At 31.3% G+C, this 21,129-nt stretch overlaps 1 protein-coding gene across 1 annotated transcript in view; it reads left to right on the top strand.

The window, feature by feature from the left end:
- Positions 1-236: 236 nt before the first annotated feature.
- Positions 237-21,129, top strand: part of LOC118189698 (putative glutamate receptor) — a 36,237-nt gene continuing 15,344 nt past the window's right edge. The window contains exons 1-5 of the mRNA XM_035360355.2: positions 237-471; positions 4,739-4,839; positions 7,182-7,269; positions 11,581-11,739; positions 18,144-18,291. Coding sequence (XP_035216246.1) covers positions 445-471; positions 4,739-4,839; positions 7,182-7,269; positions 11,581-11,739; positions 18,144-18,291 — 523 coding nt within the window. The 5' untranslated portion in view covers positions 237-444. The remainder of the gene's footprint in view (positions 472-4,738; positions 4,840-7,181; positions 7,270-11,580; positions 11,740-18,143; positions 18,292-21,129) is intronic.

Genomic DNA, 21,129 nt, shown 5'->3' with positions numbered 1-21,129 from the left:
TTGACAGCCTTAATGTTGATTAAAGTTAATCGATAAGAGTAGAATAAATTACACTATTTATCAAGTAAATAACACCAAAACTAAACGATGAATGGGAAACACTAGACGAGAATATAAATATATATTTACTTTTCATTTCAAAAACTGTCGTGTTTAGTAGTCTGTTTTCACGAATGCTTCCTCCCACCCTTTTTTTATTCTATAAGCATAAAATAGCGCAGTGTATTCTTGAAGAATTATCGATTGAAACAAATTTTCAGCAGTCCAGGAAATTCGATTCGTTATTAGCGTGCAAATAGACTTGGTACTTGAGAAAAGGCTTTAGATTTCGCGATAAAATTTCAAAGCGAAAAGTTTTTATAAGTGTTGATAGAGTTCCTGTCTAAACAGATGAAAAGAAAAACGTAATATTTGGTTTGGGAAGAAAGGATATGAGACTGGATCATGCACTTTCGCGTTGCCATCGAAGAGGTAAGAATATGCAGCGTATAAGGGTAAAATTGTTATTTATCTAGAGCGTTTTTGATAATTTATGTTTTATGGGTAATAAAAATTATTTGTTTCAGTCTTTAATCAAGCAAAGTGACTTTTTTCTAAATTTGAAAAATACATTATCAGTGACTCAATCATTAATAAAATAGATATATTTTATTATATTTACTATTTTAAGAATTTAATATATTTTATTACTGCTGAATTATCAGATTACATTATGCATATTAATGTTATAGTATAGTACTTGTACACCAAAAAGTAACGTAATGTTGCAACTCTTCTAAAACATAATCTTAACGTGTTATATGGTAGATTTATAGTATTTTTAAAATATCATAATTCACAAAATATTGGAGTTGAAATCCTAAACAATATTAGTTTCAATGTGACACGTAATATCTTCTTATATGTTCTTGAAATGTCAGAACCTCTAACTAAGAACTTATTGAACCACTTGATGATTTTGTTTCTGTATTTGATGAAATCTTTAAAAAGATTAAAGAAATGGTGATAAAAATTTCTCCTGCTGTTCGATTATTTGCTGTTCTTTCAATATTTATTCCTCTTTCTATGAAATATTATTAACATGCAAGTTCTCGCTTTAAGAAAAATGCCCTATGAAAATTCTATACGATACGATGTACGATTCGATGTAGCTATGAAAATTCTATATTTGTTGAATTTTACACTTTTATTCTGCCTGGCATTTGTCGCCAGGCTTGTATTATATATTTTAAAGATAAATTTTATGTATGTCTCCAATTTAAAATAATAAAATATTAGCACTGCTTATATAATCGTATCAAAATATTAATGTAGATTAATCTTCGAATCAAATATGAATGTTACATCTATACACCCTACTTGTGAGAATATATATTTGAAAGAATTATTCTCAATTATATTAAGATCACAATAAAGTTTATTTTTTCTTTTTAACTGTATATGAATCTCCATTTTAAAATTAATTACTGAGACATTTTTAATTATTTACTTCCATCGTGACATTGTCTCCTTGTCCAGTAGAAGATTATTTTTATTGTAAGAATTTTGTATAGAATAAATATATTTTAAAAACATTTTAACGAAGGTTAACTTTTTAATCAAAATTTAAATCGCACAGGTCTATTTATATTTTTGCATATCTCAAGATCTAAATAATGATACTTTGAAGAGAGATACTGTGGGAATTAAAAAATGTTTTGATTGATAAGTTTCCAAGCAAATTCTTAACTTATCAGTGTGAGTGTTGCAGGAAGTTTATATGATCAATAATTTAATATCTTCTTTATAGATAAGTTTAGTACTTTTACAGGTATTTTACAGATACATTTTGTATATTTGGTAATTTGGGTTTCAGATATTTTTAAAGCAAGGTATGTTTAGTGTATTAAATTTTCGGAATTTTCCAGTCGTATATTTTCATTGTCTTATACATACTGAATACAATCACTTTCTGCACAGAATAGTCTTAAGCATTTGTTTAGAATCAGAAGGTACTTCTTACTTTCCTTTCACACATTCCTTTTCTCTAAAGAAATTGGTTTACACGTCTCAAATATTTATTTTTCTCTAATTGTTATCAGAAGAATGGTTTTACGGTCATATCACATCTTGATACACAAATTAAAAGATTGGAAGAAAGCATAAAAAAGAAAGAGAAGATACAGAACATTTAACTTTAATCATATTCTGGCTCTGAAATTCACATTTTCTGTAGTATACATAGCTGCTAATCTTGAAATACGAAAAACTGCGAATTCCTCGTTTCGATTACCCGGACGGTTTCCGAGAGGCTTTCGCTGCGCCATTTAAAAAAAGAACTCGGCAACTTCTTTAAATTCGCTTTATAATGAATTAGTTAGGTTATTCAAATATTTTCAGCGTGTTTCTGATGTCAAATATATTAATGTTTAATCAGATATTCTAAATTTTACTTTCGTCTTCTAATTTCATTATGAAATTTTCTCACATTTTTGTATTGAGAAAATCCTTGATAGGAAGGAAAACTCTAATTTAAAGCAGTTTTAAATGCAATGAAGATAAAATTAATAATTAATGTACATACTATTGTGTGGATAATTTAATAATGCACCATGTATTGTTGTAAAACAAAATTAAATACAAATATTAACTGAATAAACACTGGTTAAATATTGAAGGTCCTAAGGAAACAAGAATCAGATTAATATTCATAAACTTGCTGTAAGCCTTAGTATTGCTAATAATCTTTATTAGGAGTATTATTTTAATTCAGAATCGTTGAATCTTCATACAAAGTCCGACTTCCTTGTACCCGTATTAAATTATGAGCATTTTTACTGCACTATGTTTAAGCATAATTCTCGAATTATTCTAACTTAATTAACAGATCCTTCAAGGCAAGTTGAAAAATATATCAAAAGCTGCAAATTTTGAAATTAAATATCCTCGTCAAATTTGTCGCACAGCAGTCAACCTTCTTGCATTTGAATTTTTTCATAACGAATACAAAAACTTTCCAAGCAGGAGACCGCATTAAAAGTAATTTGCACAATATTATTTTTTGAAGATTTTAATTTGCCAAAACATAAATATTATCATAATTTAAATCACTTCTGTATTTGGAAGTATATGTCTGCTAACAACGATTGGGAGAATAGAGGCAAGATAAAGACTTAAGCCATCTATCTATCTATCTATCTATCTATCTACATACTTTCCGTAATGCCGCTTACAATAAAAAAAAAAGGTGCAAACTAGATGTTATACCAATACATACAAAAAATTTCAACATTCCAAAGAAACGTATTACGTTTCTTTGGAGCAGGAATACGGGGAACCAACTATGCTCTCACCGTGAGTTGAATCACGGATCTTCCATTTGTTTGACTTGTTACTGGTTACACTACCAGGGCATAGAATGAGGAAGTTGAGCAAGAAAGTCGCTGAAACGAAATAAAGTCGATTTCATGCTAGCATTTTGAAAAACAACGAGATTGTCAAACAAATTAGTTAGTATGTATATTTATCAAAATCAAAAAGATCCTGTGTATTTTTATATTTTATTCCATACACGCTAAAATCACGTGACCTGTATTGTATGTTTTTTAAAAATTAAAAAGCTATAAAAATTTCTACATTATACTAATTTTGTTATGAAAACGTGAATAGTAATATATGAAGATATATAAAATAGAAATAAATAAATAGAAAAAAAAAAAAAAAAAAACGCCCCTTATTTCAGGACCAGAATGTATCAAAATCGAACAGTACGCGGAGGGTTTTAAGAATATGGTAAGAACGAAAAGAATATTTTCTTTGGATGCCCTCGCGAACTTACTCAAATGTTAACCGTTAATTGTTTGACACCTGTTCGATGGACTAAGCGTAGAAATAATATCCTGAGAATAGAAATATAATAATATCCTGAGATTTATTTGTGAAATGTTACTCCTCCTTCGTATTCGAAATATTACGTACTTTCAATTTTAACAGTAAAGTAGAAAAGTTTCGCTGTTCTGATCTCTGCCGTTGTGGGAAGATTTGAAATCGGTAATGCAAGACTTTTTTTGCATTTAATGCAAAAGAATTCTAATAGCACAAGATAAACCAACTGTTACATACATAGCGATAATTCATATATAATGATAGTAATTACGCGAAATCATAGATAATTCATGATAATACATAATCATAGCTTTCATATTCTTTCATTTAGTTTTATTACTGAAACCATTGTTTGACAGTTTCAACAAACCCATTATTTTAAAGTGTATATCTTTAAAAAATTGCGATAAAGAACAAAAGAAAATGCATACCTATACTGTAGAGAAAGATAATCTGTCTTTTTTACGATTATTCAGACAGTCGCAATTAGTCCAAAACCTAGTGAATGTTCTTATATTACGCTCTTTTCAAAATTTTGACTATCAATTTAATTTATTATGTGATTCGTAATTTTCTATATGTGAAAAGGTGAAAACTTTTCCTGTAACGTTAACGTATTGTAGATGATGTTAGTTTTCACCGAGCAAAAATTTACCTTCAAATTTAGGATTTATTTAGAGTTTCTTATAATAAAGCTCCAAAAGTGGATCACCCGCGGTTTCAAATGATTTTGGTCAAAAATGACGCAATGAAAGTAATATTTTAAGTTAGGGTAGCAGATAAAATAAAATAATTTTATATATGTTTGGATCTATTTAATGGCTTATATTATTAGACAAATAGTTATATTTGAAAACATCATTATTTTTTCCAGTATATTCCATGCATTGCCTTGAACGATACATCGAAAGGAATTAAAGCTACAGGTCCTCTGATTGACATGCTGAATCTGTTTGCTCATCGCATGAATTTCACGTAAATATTCAATACGTCTTTTGTAAACCTTCCTCGAAAATGCACTTTAAGGTATTAATTATATATGAATATTCAGGGCTGGGTTAATTAGTACGTTATATAAACATGAGTTTAGAATGGAAGCATCACAACGAGTTTCGTAGGTATTCAAGAAAAGAGGCATTGTCGGTTTTACCGTGGAATGTATGGCGCAGCTAAACCAGAACGGAGAGAGAAAAGAGAGGAAAAAAGCTGGTGTAAACAAATAGGGGGGGGGGCACCAAAATGTTTTAGGTGCTTCTAAGAAGTTTTAATCCAGCCCTGTGAATTCTACATATTATTTTAATTTTACAGGCTAATCTGTTAGATTATGGAAGCAACAAATAGGATATCATTTTAAGTTTCTGACTTGAAATTTATATGTATATATGAATAGTGATGGAGTTTTAATTGAATATATGTATAGTGATGGAGACGTTTAATATTATATAAGCATAGCAACAAATATTAGCTTTGCATGCAGGAGTAGATTTCGCATTGTCTTATAAATATCAGAACAAAATTAGTACATTTAACATGAATTTTTAAGTTTTTAGTTTCATAGAACTATTCTAAGTTTTATAATTACTATCCTCCTAAATGGTGCATCCACAGCCAGTTTTCTATATGATGTACAGATAATGACGAATGAATTCGGCCATTCCTGATGAATACTTAACCAGCGTTGGCCGGCCATTGAAAGGGGTAGGGGATTATTCTCATTACTTAGCAAAAGAGGAATTATGGAATTAGTTTGCATGATCCTGTTCAAAATATTATAATTGGTTTATTTTTAACTGTAACTTTAAAGCAAAAGTTCAACACTTTTTTAACTATGGCGTGACTAATAGTTTTCTGATGGGATACCATTCAAATTATATACTTCAAACGGAATTTGGCTTGCAGGGCAAACGGTTTCGTACGTTATGCAAAGCACCAGAAAAGAAATTTTTTACTTTAAAATAGTTTAGCGACTGTAACGTCTTTAGTTTAGTATTTTTAGATTATATAGACACCATTGACGGAAAATGATGTAATGGCATTTTTCCAATACTGTTTAAACAGAAATTAAAAACAACTGGTCAAAGCAAAGGCTTGTAATTATGTTGATCATTTTTTCAAAGTTACGGAATTATGGGCTCCACTGCAGATAATTGAGTTTCAAAGTGACTTCAGTATGAATGATGTAAGAACCTTTTATTAATAAATTTAAAGTAGTTCGTAAAAGAACGTTTATTTAAACAGTTTAGATTTGTAAGTGCTGAAGCTTAACTGTGACCACAAAGTTAATATTCGAAAGGACCATTAAACAAAGGATAACTTATTGAATTAATATGAGCATTCAGGATCTTCGAGGGATGTGCTAAGTTTTTGAATATTGTAGAACACACGAAGGCTATTTGGGGAGGGAAAGCCATACCTTGTGGAGGACTTTCTAAGAAAGACTGGCTGTTATTCCCATTAGACTTGCAAAAGCCAAGAAACGTAACCATGCAGCCAATCCTCTTATAAAATCTCAAAATACAGCGATCTTAACAAATCGACTACTGGTGGTAGATATTGAAGAGTCTTAGTAACTCAATTACTGATGGTAACCATTAGGGGTAAGATTACTGTAAGATAAATCTGTAAATATGAAAATCATGAGGTGAAGCTGGAGATAAAGGAAGAGGGATATGAGTTCTTCATATTTAGCCTCTCTCAGGTTCTGTATGAAACGAGTGATCATCAAAAACGTTCTGTGACCAAATTACCCAAAGTCTTCGCAATAAAGGCGAAGATTAGACAATCTTGAAAGTTCTCAAGATCTTACATGAGACTGTTCAACTGATTACATATCGGAATAATAGCCACTTGCAGCAACAAAATAAAATGTATTTTTAATTGTTTTCCATTGGTAATGCAATTCTTTCCACTGCTGTATAAGAAATGCGAAATAGTCATTAATTATTAAGGAATTAAGAATTAGGACCACACAATGGTGCAAGATTTTATCCGTCATTCATAATATAATCTCCTTGCTACCTCATGGGAGTGCAACTCCCAGATGTGCTAAACTGATACCGTGAAGTTCAGTCTTGCATTTTATCAGAATCATATATATTCCAGGGAGGAAATATGTAGAACTTCAGAGGAGGAAGCATGAAAAATCACATTGTCGTCCTCGGAGAATCGCCATAAACATTATTGTGGGAGTTTATGTAGCCGTCCGATATTAGTATAGAACTTATCATGTACGCTCATGCATAGGTATGTTTAGTATTAGGCAACATTCCATCAAGTTCTTTCCGTTTTATGAATAATTACTTAATTTTTTTATTTAGATACTCCTTTAAGAGGCCACCTGACCATGCCTGGGGTACGCGTGGTCCAGACGGCTGGACAGGAATGATGGGGATGTTGTACAGAAATGTGAGTTTTGTGTTTTTATTTTGTTGTAATTATGAAATAAATATTTAACTTTTATATAACAGTTATTTTTGAAGATAGTCTTCAACATTTCAAAGAAGAATGATTATGCAATTCATTTCTTAATACCAAGAAAGCATTTTCTAATGGAAGCAGTTTTATTGCTTACGTAATAAATTTTTAGAGGAAAAAAAGGGAAGGGGAAATATTTGATGTTGGAGTTCTTCAGATCTTAATTCGAAATCAGTGCTGCTCTGATTGCACAATCTAATTTTTCATATTATAAGTTCTTTTGTTTTTCGAAAATAGTAAAATGTTTGCAGTAGAACAATAAATAATTACTTATCTAGGGTATAACTTAATTTTGCTCTGTCATTTAACATTTTCTAGAAAGAGTGCATATGCCAGTTACAATGACCATGGCTTGTAACTGGCATATGCAATCTTGTAACTGGCTATGCATTGTAACTGGCATACCTTAGAAGTAGCTGTATTTTCAAGCATCCTAGCTAGTCTATATTGTACTTGGAAATTATCTAAGGTAATACTGAAATGTTGATGTAATAAGATAAAGAACGACAGAAATGCCGATAGAACTAAACGGTTTTGGTTAAAACTTATTTTAAAGTATGTGTTGACACAGGTTGCTGACAATATGTTAAAACTTGATGAAACTGATGAATGCTCGCTTGTATATACCCAATCTGAGAAGACAAAAGTTTCAGTAGATATATGCCGATAGAACTAAACGGTTTTGGTTAAAACTTATTTTAAAGTATGTGTTGACACAGGTTGCTGACAATATGTTAAAACTTGATGAAACTGATGAATGCTCGCTTGTATATACCCAATCTGAGAAGAAACAAAAGTTTCAGTAGATATCCATTGGTGATTTGAGGAATATTTAAAAACTTCAAAACTTATATTTATAACATTAATATTGGATCGCTGCAAGAAAAACACGCGCAAACAATTTTATGTAAAATTTCCTACCCGCCAAATATCGTCATCAGTTTACTAAAAGTTTCTAAAGGAAAGAAATATATCTCCTTGCTTAATTATTTCAAAAACTGAAGAACGAAACAAAATGATGTACACTGCGCAAAAATAAAAGGGCAGTTCTATATCTCCCGTTGGACTGAGCCGATTGACGAAATTCAAATTGCTTTTTTTCATGTCTCGAAAGCACGACTTAGGATATGTATTAGATTTATATACAGCATTGTTCTAATATAGGTATTTTGACATAAAAATCGGACTTTTTCTTAAATGACATGCCAACTTTTTTACATATTTCGATTCTATGAATCAAATTATGCCAAAGTGCCAAGTTTTGTAAAAATCGCTCGAGTTGTTTTTAAAAAATTAGCTCTCAAAATTTTAACACTTCGTTGTTAATTGAATTTGATATATATTTATTAATCTCTCTTTTTTTTTTAACTTACTTGATTCCTTCTTCCAGAATTCGAAATTCAGTCTTAATCCAAATATAATTCGCTTATTTTTTAAGAATTATTTTAAAAATTTGTATTTTTAAATATTTTTTGTAAATTTTTCATAAAGAAATTTGTATTATAACCTATAAAATTTTTAACATCATCTTAAAAAAGATGTATTTCTAGGCACACCTGTAAAAAATTAGAGTTTTTTATTCACAATTTCCTAAGGTATACGTGAATTTACATATTGGCGTGCTTTGAAATTTGGCATATTCGTTACAAGCGATAATAACGCCAAATGTGGTTCACGCACTATGTTAAAATTATTTGAAAGTAAAGAACGTGACCTTCTTTCCGCTCGTTTAAAATATAAAAAAGGAAAGGAAAATAGGTTGCTATAGATTCAGAAAATTACTAGGGTAATTATTCTTGGCATAAACTGGACAAAAATCCGCCAAAAAAAGGTCTTGAATTTCTCCATAAATTTCGCATTAAATGTTACAAAATTTAATATTTAGGCATAATTTGAGTCAATTAAAATATGTAAAAAGAATTCATGTGATTTCGGAAAAAGTCCGATTTCGTGTCAAAGTACCTATATTAGAACAGTGCTGTATATAAATCTAATATATGTCTTAAGTCACGCTTTCGAGACATGAAAAAAGCAATTTGAATTTCGTCAATTGGCCCAGTTGAATGAGAGATATAGAACTGTACCCCCCCTTTTTTTTCAGTGTACATTACAAAGTTTTTATTTACAAGACTTGTTTATAATCATAAGCACTTTTATAAAATATAAGAACAACTTTTTTAATTTAACAAAAACAAATAGACAATATGTATCTTTTCGTAGAAAGCTGCTTGGTGCGTGTTGGCCTTTATATTTCTTTTCAGTAATTCACTGTTCTTCTCTACGGCCGTTATAGTGGTTAGTGACGCACCAAAGGGCCCGGTTCGGAACCCAGAGAAGACATGGAAGTAAGTGTTCGTAAGGCTGCTATCATACGTCGGTTTGTTTCGAAAGAACAACTGTTTGGAACAATTTTTCTGCTTTGTCACAACAGCCAATCACCACAGATCGCTTTGGGCTTAACACAGGGAAAACTGGTTCTCCAATTACAAACAAGCTAACAGCATTTGACACTGATAGCTGATTGGTTGAAAACGAACAACTTGCAACTTTTTACGAAAGGAAGGAAAAAGTCGCACGTCTTTCTTTCAATAGTAAACCAGGCAGAAAAATTGTCCGAAACATTTGTTCGTGTGAAACAAACGCCGTGTGATACGGGCTTTTGTGTTCAATGTTTGTGCGATAACGGGGCACTAAAAACACAAGGCGAACTGATGTTTTTCTCGAGAGGTTGATGATAGTAGCAGAGAGTTAGAAGACCCTCGGACAGCACACCGGGGTGTTCTATACAGACGGGAAGCTTAGCAGTTAGCAAGGCCAGGCGATACCTAATATGCCCACTTGGTTACACAGATGTCTGCCTTGCATCAGCCTATACCTCTTCTTCCCTAGGATGCTGAAAATATAATTTGGTATGAATATTTTGAGATAATAAAAATACTATCTGAGTTCAGCATAAATTTAATGTACTGGAAAAACTGAATACTATAAACAAAATATAAAGTATTTAAAATTAATTTTCCATTAAAATGCTTTGTATGTAGTTTATTAAAGTTAAAATTTAATAAAGCTTTGTAATTTGTTATTAGCTCGTTAGTAAATCATTAAATTAAATCAAACAATTAAACAAGTAAAAGGGGAAATAAATTAATTACAATAGACTCTGATTCAAAAACTAGACTCCTATTCATAAACATTTCGCATTTGGTAAACCATTAGAGAAACAGGAAACTAAATATTAGGTACGGGTAATCCAAACAAAACAATACGTAGTGGTCTGCGTGAACATTGCTACTGTAATTTTAATGGCAGCTATCTGAAAACGTCGTCAACATTTTTAAACAAAAAAGAAATTACGTGATTCATGAGTATTATAAAAAGATTCTTTTATTCTAACCAATTATTTTTAGTCGACTTTTCTGTTCCTCCTGATTTCAGTTTCCTGCCGGAATGTAAATTTTAGTGACGTAGTATGCAAAATCTAAACGTGTGTTCAGAAGCAGTATTTAAGCTGCGTTTCAACACTTCGTGAGAGGAGTAGCGGAGTTAGTTCCGAGTTTATGCTGCGTGTTTGAAATTAGCTCTCTAGTTGGTGTTAGACACCTTTCGGTTTATACTGATATTCTAGGCTCGGCTTTGCTGTGTGCAGACAATATAGCGTTTTAGATAACTAAGGAGTCAGTCGTTAGCCATTCAAATTTATTGTGATTCGTTACATATTTATTTTCTGTTAAATTTAGTTCAGCCACAATTGGTGGTGAATTGTGAGCACCGAATGCGTGTGCATCTTGTTAAATTTAGTTAAAATAAAATGGTTATTTAAAATCTTCTTCTGCAGTATCTATTTTTCAAAGACATAGCGAGTATTCGCTACTTCGTCTTCTACGTAGGTTCTACATTTTATGCTTCCAAAAAGAGTGAGACTCTATAATATAAGCTAAAACCTTCTCAAAAATACAGCTGCAATTAGGTCAATATTCCCTTCAGAACCGATAGTATATATATATATACTATTTAATCGTTAAAAAAGTATTTTTGTGCTTTTCGCCTGAGGCTGCCCCGTTACAGCGAGCGTCATTAATATGGCATCATTTTAACAATTGTCTTTCACTTAATTAAAAAAAAATTACGTAAGATAAATCAACAATCGAAACATTTTTGCTTTCATAGTCAGAAAATCATTTTTATTGATATATTTACCTAATTTCGTTCGAAAAATTAAACGAATCGTACATATTTTTGCAGGAAGTCGACTTCGCTATGGGTCCTTTTACTCTGACCTATGAAAGAAATTCTGATGTTCCTATGTCGGTTCCCTTGTTTACGGATGAAGTAGATATACTGGTGCCACCGGAAAACTGGGAAATGTCATTATTCAGTGTTGTGAAAATATTTACTTGGGACGTAAGTAATACTTGAGACATAGATGCTTCACTGATGTCTGTCTCGGCCTTATGTAAATTTGCTTTAGCTCTAAAGGAAAAGTCTAATAATCTGAAAATCAAAAATAAATTTTGCTGCACAAACTGGTTACAAATATTGAACATGGAGGCCTATTTCTCGAATTAAATGTCATCAGTATCTATGTTCTATTATTAATAAATTCACTGTACTTAGAATTGCATGAAATTTTGAAAATTAGCAAAATGTTTTCTTCTACAAACATTCCTTCTTCAAAACAAATGTTTCTTCTACAAAACTCATCCTTTGCAATGTTTATATAAGAATGGTGACCCTAATCTCACTTTCGAGGTCATTGCTTTTTGTCATCAAATATTAATGATATAGTCTCTGGTTGTTTTAATTATCAGGTGCCATTCATACATGATAGACTGTTGTTGCAAGACTAATCAAGAAATATAACACTCACCTGTTAGAACTAGAGTTAAAAAGAGATATTTAGGATCGAAGATGCGATAAACACTGTTCCCTGTTTTTTTAAAAAAGAAAAATAATAAATCTAATTCTGTAAAAATATAAGCACATAAAGTATCCCAATTCTACTGTGTCCAAAAAACGTTAGTAAAGTAATATTTTGACTAACTTTTTATAGCTACATTTAAAAGATAATATCTCATATGTTTTAACATAATGTAAAAATTGCTTAATACTATTAGTTTGATATCTATTTAAGATAGGTATTGTTACTTATACCTGAAAAAATAGGTCATTTCTTTTAAAGTAGTAAACTGATTAATATTTACATTAAAATATGTTTTTAGTAGAAAACATACCTTTTCTGACGTGTTACTGGAATGGTACCATTAGTTGGACATTAAAAGACATAGTTTAATTAGACGAATGGAGACGCCAGTGAAGAAAATAGAAAACCTCGGATGAAATTAGATTGGCGTAAATTTTAAATAAAACTCTATCCATTTCATAGATGACTCTTTTTCCGAAACTAAAATGTTTTCCAAAGGAGGGAAGAATAATAGCAGTATTCAAGTAAAATCAAGCAAAGAGAAAATGAGGTTAATGCCATCGATTGAGTAACACAGCAGCAAAATGAAAACTAAAATGTGAGAATTCTTAAAATGTTGAAAATAACTGAATCGAAATTAATGTTATTAAGTAAAAAAAAGTAAATTATTATCATTGTGAAAAGATTAAGAAATCGCAAACATCGTACAATTAACATAATACAAATAAAGTTTAAACAATTACAAAGAAATGCACAGAAGGTTTAGCGCAAATGCAGGTTAAATAACAATGGCTACAAATAAAGTTGAAACAATAAAAAATAATTTTTTTAAGTCTGCACCTCTACAAAGCAACGCTTTACCAGCATCTTACAAGGTGGCTTTCAGAATCGGAAAACGCGAGAAGCCTAGGTACCTAGGTAGAAAACCTTATTATACCGGCTGTTGTAGATATGGCGAACGTCATGATTGATGACTCTGCAGGGAAGCTGCTTCTAAAAGTTCCTTTGTCCAATAATACAATTAGTTGGGGAATACAACATACGGCGGAGGCTATCAACGATAAATTAACTGAAAAAAATAAAGGAATGGAATTTCGATTGCAGATAGATGAGGCTACGGATAATAATAAAGATGTTCATTTGAAATGCTATGCACGGTTTATAGATGGTAAACATATTAGAGAAGACCTTCTGTTTTGCAAAAATATCACTGCGGGAGCAAAGGCTAAAGACCTGTTTGAGATTCTTGAAAAATTTAAAACTGAAAATAATTTGAATTAGCCTACGTGCGCTAGTGTCTGTACTGATGGTGCTTGCCCCATGTCTGGCTGCTATGGAGGACTGTATGTACTTATTCAAAGCAAATGATTTAAATTCACTGTGAACCGGTTGCATTATTTACAGAGAAGCGTTTGTATCAAAGCGTCTGAGTTCTGCAATGAATCTGGTGTTAGAATGTGTGATGAATATAGAAAAGTATTAAGACACAATATAACACGCCGAATAAGTACTAATTCAGAAGTCAAACAACAAAAATCAGCGTTAATTTTCATTTTCACAGGACTAGTTTCGATGGTTTTACCGAACCACCATCCTCAGCTGCAAAACCGCAAATGAACAGATAGAATTTTCCTATCTTGTTCATTTGCGGTTTTGCAGCTGAGGATGGTGGTTCGGTAAAACTATCGAAACTAGTCCTATGAAAATTTTAAAAATTAACGCTGATTTTTGTTGTTTGACTTCTGAAATAGAAAAGTATATAAAATCTCGTCCACTAAAAGCATATTTTATTTAAAAACTGTGTGAGGATATGGGAGTCGGATACCCGTCTTTGTTGCAGTACAGCAGTGGACCATGGCTCTTTCGCGGTAATGTTTTATAATGTACCTTTGAATTACGGCAAGAAATTTTTACTTTCCTTAAGGTGGAAGAATACAAAATGTAGAAAATTTTGGTGATGCCGATGTTTGAATAAAATTGGCATAATTATGGAACATTATTTAAAAGCTGAATTCTTTTCATTTCACTCTATAGGAAAAAAAGACATATACCTTCTGAAGTAAACAGGAAAAAAGATCAACTTTTATTAAAACTCTCAAACTGTAGAGAAAAAAAAATTAACGAAGATGCAAGCAAAGATTGAGTTTTAATATGAGCAATTTTTTGATATCAAATGGACTTGATCTTTCTCAAGGTACAAAAAGCATGTTTAAAGATCCCTTATCACAGCTAATTATATGGTACATGAACGTTATTTTTTTTTATCTCTTATTTACGATTAGTTATACCTTTACTTAAGGTAAAGCACCAAGGAAAAATTTTAATTGAAAAAGAGGTCGCAACTCGGAAAAGTTCGGGAACCACTGCCTTAGACGGTTTCCTCCTTTGAATCATTTTTCTAAGTTCATAATCGAGAGGGAAAAAATATTTTGTAACATTTTCTGTTTTCCCTAATTCTTTGCTTAATGTATTGCTAATTATTTTCTATCAAAAGTTTTGTTAAGATACAATAAAGTAAGTAAGCATTTATTTTTTCCTGAAATAAACCTGAAGTTTAGATGACTGTATATTGTGAACAAATTTGCTTAGGTGTTCCGGCTAACAAAAGCCACTACACAAACAAACACCCTTCTATCATCTGTATTAGGCGGAAGGCTTGAAAGACAGTCAAAAGTCCCCTGTAAGAGGGATAAACAAACTCGCTTGTTACAAACCGGAGGCCTGAATCTCGGAACGCGGCATGTAATCGATACAGAGGCAAACTGCAAATTGCACAAAATTCTAAGGCAAATTACTAATGCACCCTGGTACATACGCAATAACAGAATACATGAGGAACTGGGTGTTCGCCCCCTCAAATCATTTTACTATAGAATTGCGAAGAGATTTCACAATAAGCAGCGTATGATCAACAACCCAGCCATCAAAATAGCTACGTATGACCAGTATGACTTAAATAACAAAACCAGACCACTGGCCATTCTCAATGAATGGATTATGTAATTCTCCATCCTTTTTGTAAGCATAGCATTGTAATGCATTCCTTTTGTTCTGTATAATGTTATATATTGCGTATTGCACTATTTTTGATATTAATTTTACTTCTGTATTGCATATTTAATTCCATATGAAAATTGATTACCTTTACCAGCATCCTCTCTGTCTTGCTCCTCTGATCAAGGGCACTTGTAATACTTTTGCACTTGCTTGCATTTAACCAATTGCCTTTCAGCTTACCGTCACCAGCTCGATAGCTTTCTGATCTTTACAGGTACACATAAGAAATTTAAAGGAAAAAAAATATGTATATTTTGAAGAATACCAATTAAAACAAGCTAATAACTTCTGATTAAATATATATATATATATATACATATATATAATAATAATTATTATTATTATTATTACATCCTATTAAAAGGATACCTGGCTATTTATTTGAACCTTTTAATCGTTCTACAAGGGGTAGGGCCTTCGGCCCAGGTACCCTGATGTTCCAAAGCACCATTCTACCAGGACTATCTCAGAAAGAAAGCGGGCTTTAAAATAAAGCTGTCTTTTAAGCCCCGACGCGGAACCAGATCACCTCGCGATCTTTCATCTCGGGTGAGAGACGAAGAAGAGGAAGGCAGCAATGACTTTTGTTATTGGCCATCACGCTATCCAGTCGGATGGCCGAAGACACTACCTGCCAGGACAGCATAGGCTGTCCCTTCTGGAGGTAGGAATCGCTTTTCGTGTTATTAGGCCATCAGAGCCGCTGCTGGTGTAGTGTAACATTAAGCCAGTGTATGTATCTCCAGGCAGTATTGTGTTGCGGTGAATAATATTACGCACACATGCACTGTATGTGAACATACTTGTATTTGTTGTCCTAAAGCAATAAATATAGACATCTTTGTATCTAATGCAAAAAATCTGAATACAACTCAAATTTTCATTTTAGGTCAAATTTATGTAGCCAGTGAAAGATAATGAATTTCTTGACTACCTCCCTGTTAGAGTGCCTATCTCTATCAATCGTCAAATTCGGAAGATCACTCGCTAGAATGAAACATATTCCGATGATTTCAGAGATCACATGACTTATGCGTAGCTAAAGTAAACAAACAAAATCATTCTTCCTCTTCTGTCGCGTCTCACTGGCAAACGTAACTGGTGTAAATTTAAAAGTGCAACCCGTTTAATTTCACTCTGTTTTGTTTACGATGTTGTCCATGTGATATCAAAGATCAACGATTACACATTTTCTTTCCTCTAAAATGCTTACCATTTTGAAACTTGTAATGAGTTCAAAAAGGAATAATAAATTTTTGGTGACAGTATAAAATGCAACATATTTGATTATAACTCGCAAACATATTTGATTTTCAATTTCATCTTCTGTTACCTTTCCTTCGCTACTCTTTTTTTTCCTCTAAAATGTTGGCCATTTTTAACTTGCCGTCATGTGAAAATTTGAAGTAGATTCTTCTTGAAATCGTTCATTCTTTTGTATTCTTCGGTAATTCTTTTTCTTCGTAAATGCTAACGGCATTTAACGTATCATCACGTGAAAAAAAGGAATAGCTTTTCTTGAAGCCCATGAAATTTTGCGTATTGAGTGAAAGTGCAAAAACTGCCACCAATTCCTTCGGAAGAAAAGTATTTCAAGATGTAACTGGTAAACTGTAAGGGGCAGTGTCTTCGTGCCGATAATTTGTTGCATAATTTCAGGATTCCGTTTCTTACTGCTTTACTCTTCAGATACTGTTGGCCTAAAAATCTTAATAGCACTTATATCGCATCGAGAGTGAAAGCTGTTTACCATCAAACTATACAAACCGGCAGATATCCCTCCAAAGTTGCGCCAATCATTCCTGTGGAATTCTTAGTGTTCTGTCTGCGGATCTTACCATAAAGCATTCGTCAGACTCTCTACACAGTCCATCAAATAGCCATTGTTGCTGGCCAACAAGTGATATAGCTTCGTTTTTGCTCTTTGTGAAAAGACTTTTCTGATTTCTACTTCTTCTGGTACTTTCTACTTCTTGTAACCTTCCCGCAGGTGAATGTTTCTATTACTATTTTGTCGGCCATATTCAGCTGTTCTTTCCTCACTGAACAGCTGTTAATTTCCTCGACGAGCAGCATATGAACCGAAGTACAGTCACAAATGTGATTCTGTAGCTCTCAACTCAATTTTTGTTTTTCAAAATGCATGAAAAAAATACAGGATTTGCATTTAATTGATATCGTTATTCCTAAAACGTTGATACTTATCATAAATCATTAGGAATTATATCAAACGAAAGCGCAGATGTTACGAGTGTTATGGATAAGCGTGATGCATCACGCGTATTCATTACTGACGCTAAATCCATAACTGACACATATACATAATTAACGTAAACCATAGCTTGGCAAAAATTTAACGATCGACTGGATAATTAGTAGTATCGAATTAACTTTCGAATCGTTAATTAACTGAACTAGTATCGAATTAGATGGTGCAGTTGAATATGAGCGGAAAGAAAGTACTAATATTTGATTCTATAAATAGCAACTGCTGCCAAATTACAGCGTCCAGAAACAAAAATAAATATTTTTTTTCATATAATGCATTTTTCAATTTTTGGATATTGCAATAATATATCCTAGTTTTTGGAAAATTAATTTTAAATATCGCCAAATTACACCAAAGCACTTGCGGTGGCCGCTTGAACAAGAAAGTCCTATTTCGTATGAGTCACAAGCAATGCGTTTGCTGAGCTACGAAAATAAAATAGCTTTTTACTGGTGTTTTTACTGTCTTTCAAGCTAATGTACATGACGCTTTTCTTCCTACGTTTATTAATGAAACATACATTGTAAATTGTTAATCTTTTTCTTATTATTGTTTTAGGTCTGGCTTGCTCTCTTGCTTTCACTTCTCGTTAACAGCTTTATTCTATCTGTTATTGGAGAAATTCAAAACAAGTATCTTTTTCAACAAAGTAATAATAAATTCTTCAGCAATGTTTGGGTGATTATTAGGATTATTCTACGCCAAGGTTAGAGTCTACAAAATTTCTGTTTTAAGGAGTAAATAAAGAATGTTTTACATTTGAACTTAGTTGCAAATGTATGTTTAATGCTAAAATTGACTTTCATAATAAATTCATGTTAACGTACGATGAATCATCTTGAGGAGATAATCAGACAGCGAACTAAAGAAAATATTATACTTTTATGTTTGAGCTATCAACAAAACTTGAAACTTAGTTAGTGTGTGAGCAGTTTAAATAAAATATATAAAAAGTATACAAGGATATATATATATATATATATGATGTACCAGCTTTTGTCCGGAATAAATAGATTGGCGAAGAAATATAGATGTAGTCATAGCTTAAATTATCAGACGATAAGTTTAAAAAACAGGATCCATTTATTATTGGTTAAGAGAAATAGCAGTTACAAAATCACATTTCCGGAGTAAATAAAAAAGAATTGCTAATAATTTTTTCTATGAAGTTTACAGCATCGTTACATTAAAGAAAAGACCCCGATATTCCTTTGCGAGTCCTTTTATAGCCTCTGGAAAGACGGAGCTTCCAAGAAATGACGTGAGCCTCGTCAGCCATTCCACTTCGCTTTAAATATCTCCAGAACATTCTATAACTATACGTGTAGAAAAAGGCGGGAAAAACAACTTGACTACGGGCTGTGGATTTAATTCCACGTACTTTCAAATAAGAGACCGTCGCCATTAAAAATGAAAAGAACATACAGTTAGAATTTTAAGTGTATTTTTGACAATGGAATTTTAATTATTACACACACACATATATATATATATATACAGTATTTATATACTTATACATATGTATACACACACACACACACACACACATATATATATATATATATATAACAACCTTTTATTAAAAAATTAAAAACTTATAAAATAATTAATGAGCTAACAGGAGAAAAAACTATTTGTGATATAGTTTAACGGGAACTAGAGATTAAATAATTTTCTTTGCAAAATCCATCTACAATTTTATATCATGAGTAATAAAAGCGCGGAGACGCCCATGATAAATTTCTAAAGTTGTTTGGCTTATATTTTTGAGAATGCAATTGGATCGTTCAATTTCGTTATTTAGGCGCCAACGTATCCATTATTTGCGGTTGCGGAGGAGTTTTGTAAAGAGAATTATTTAATTCTTTGTTCCCATTAAACTCTATGATAAACTATGTTTTTAAATTTCAGATTATGAATTATTTTGTAAGTTTAAACAATAGCTTATTTTATAATTTTTTATTAATTTATTTATTTTTCATGTTTTTAGTGTCATATCAATGAATAAAAATGAATAATTAATCACTCTTTTACTTCCAACCATCTATTACGTCAAACGGGTGAAAATAATCCAGTGATTTTGCTAAAAAAAACCGTTAAATTTTCATAGGAACTTTAAAACTTCACATAAACTTCATTTAATGAATTTTTTGACTTTATCAGATGAGATAACAAGAAAATTCTGAGATTTTTTAATTTTTTTGTAAAGGACGACATGTCCAAAAAATCGTTTCAGCTTTAAATTAAAAAAAAACATTCTAAATATAATTAAAAAATATCTTCACCATACTCTATTGTAATCGTGAAAAATTTAGAGAGTAAATAATTAAATTAATTAATTAATATTTTTAATCCTTTTTAAAATATATCTTCTAAAAAAGAAGGGAATAACATTTTTGAAATGGTAGAAAGCTTTTAGGTTTTTACTCGTATAATAAGCTTAATGCCTTTAAAAGTTATTGTTTTAGCAAAGAGTTAGGAGATTAAATAAATAAATAAAATCAGTATTAGACAAATGTGTGCGGAAGAAAAGACAACAATGAAACGAACTGACATTGCGAAGAGTTTGTTTCCTTTTCTGTGAAAATTTTAAAACTTTATAGCAGATACATGTTTAGATGATGAAATTTTAAAATCATGGGCGTCGAATAGACGACAATTCGCCAAAATATCAGAATTTAAGAAACAATTTTATACAAATTTAATCTGAAAAATTCTTTTTTGCTCTATCTGATGATGCAAGCAGTAAATTTGTGGGAATTTTAGTTTGTTCCTAAGTAAAAATGTGTGCATAAAATCATTTAAAATTATGTGTAAAATGCATGCGGAAAACATGTGCAAAACGTCTTTCAAAATCATGTGAGAAAAATCGTTTAATTGAAAACTTCTAAATTGAATTACGAAAAAACTCGCTTTACCACATTGCAGTGTCATTCACAAACAGCGTGTGCACAAAATTTGAACTTGATTGCTTATAAAAGCTAGTCTAAGCATCGATGGAAATTGTTGACCCCTGTGCGAACACTATGAGTGCGAAATATGTTAAAATACACAGAAAGACATATAAAGACATTTTATGAATAGAAGAGGAAACACGTATTTTGTTTTCATATTCAGTATTTAACATTTATCGTCTTTTCCATTTACGTTAGTTAAATAAGCTATCTTAGGCTGGATTATATCTCAAATCAATTTTATGACTGGATAAGATATATTCATACAATTTTAACAGAGAATGGTTGAACATTTAATATCTGCATTTAACACTTATAACATAGACACGTTATAGTAAGTAAACCTTTTCTTTAAAAATTAGCGTCTTTTTATGTCTCGAAGGATGTATATTGTATTCGCATAATGTGAAGAATTAATTGCCTTGCAAAACTAAAATCTTTAATTTTTCTTTCAAAAGTGATCAATCTGTTATTGATTAACAAATTGAGTGATTTAAGAACAACAATACACTAATGATAAAAATGTTTGACTGAGAAAAATTAAAAAGCATTTAATTTGAAATATATTCAATAGATAAATTTCTATGAAT

The sequence above is a fragment of the Stegodyphus dumicola genome, chromosome 7, assembly GCF_044657685.1.
Source record: "Stegodyphus dumicola isolate Sdum_Otavi_A_Nest chromosome 7, ASM4465768v1".
Classification (NCBI taxonomy): domain Eukaryota; kingdom Metazoa; phylum Arthropoda; class Arachnida; order Araneae; family Eresidae; genus Stegodyphus; species Stegodyphus dumicola.
This window is presented reverse-complemented; position numbering and strand designations above follow the sequence as displayed.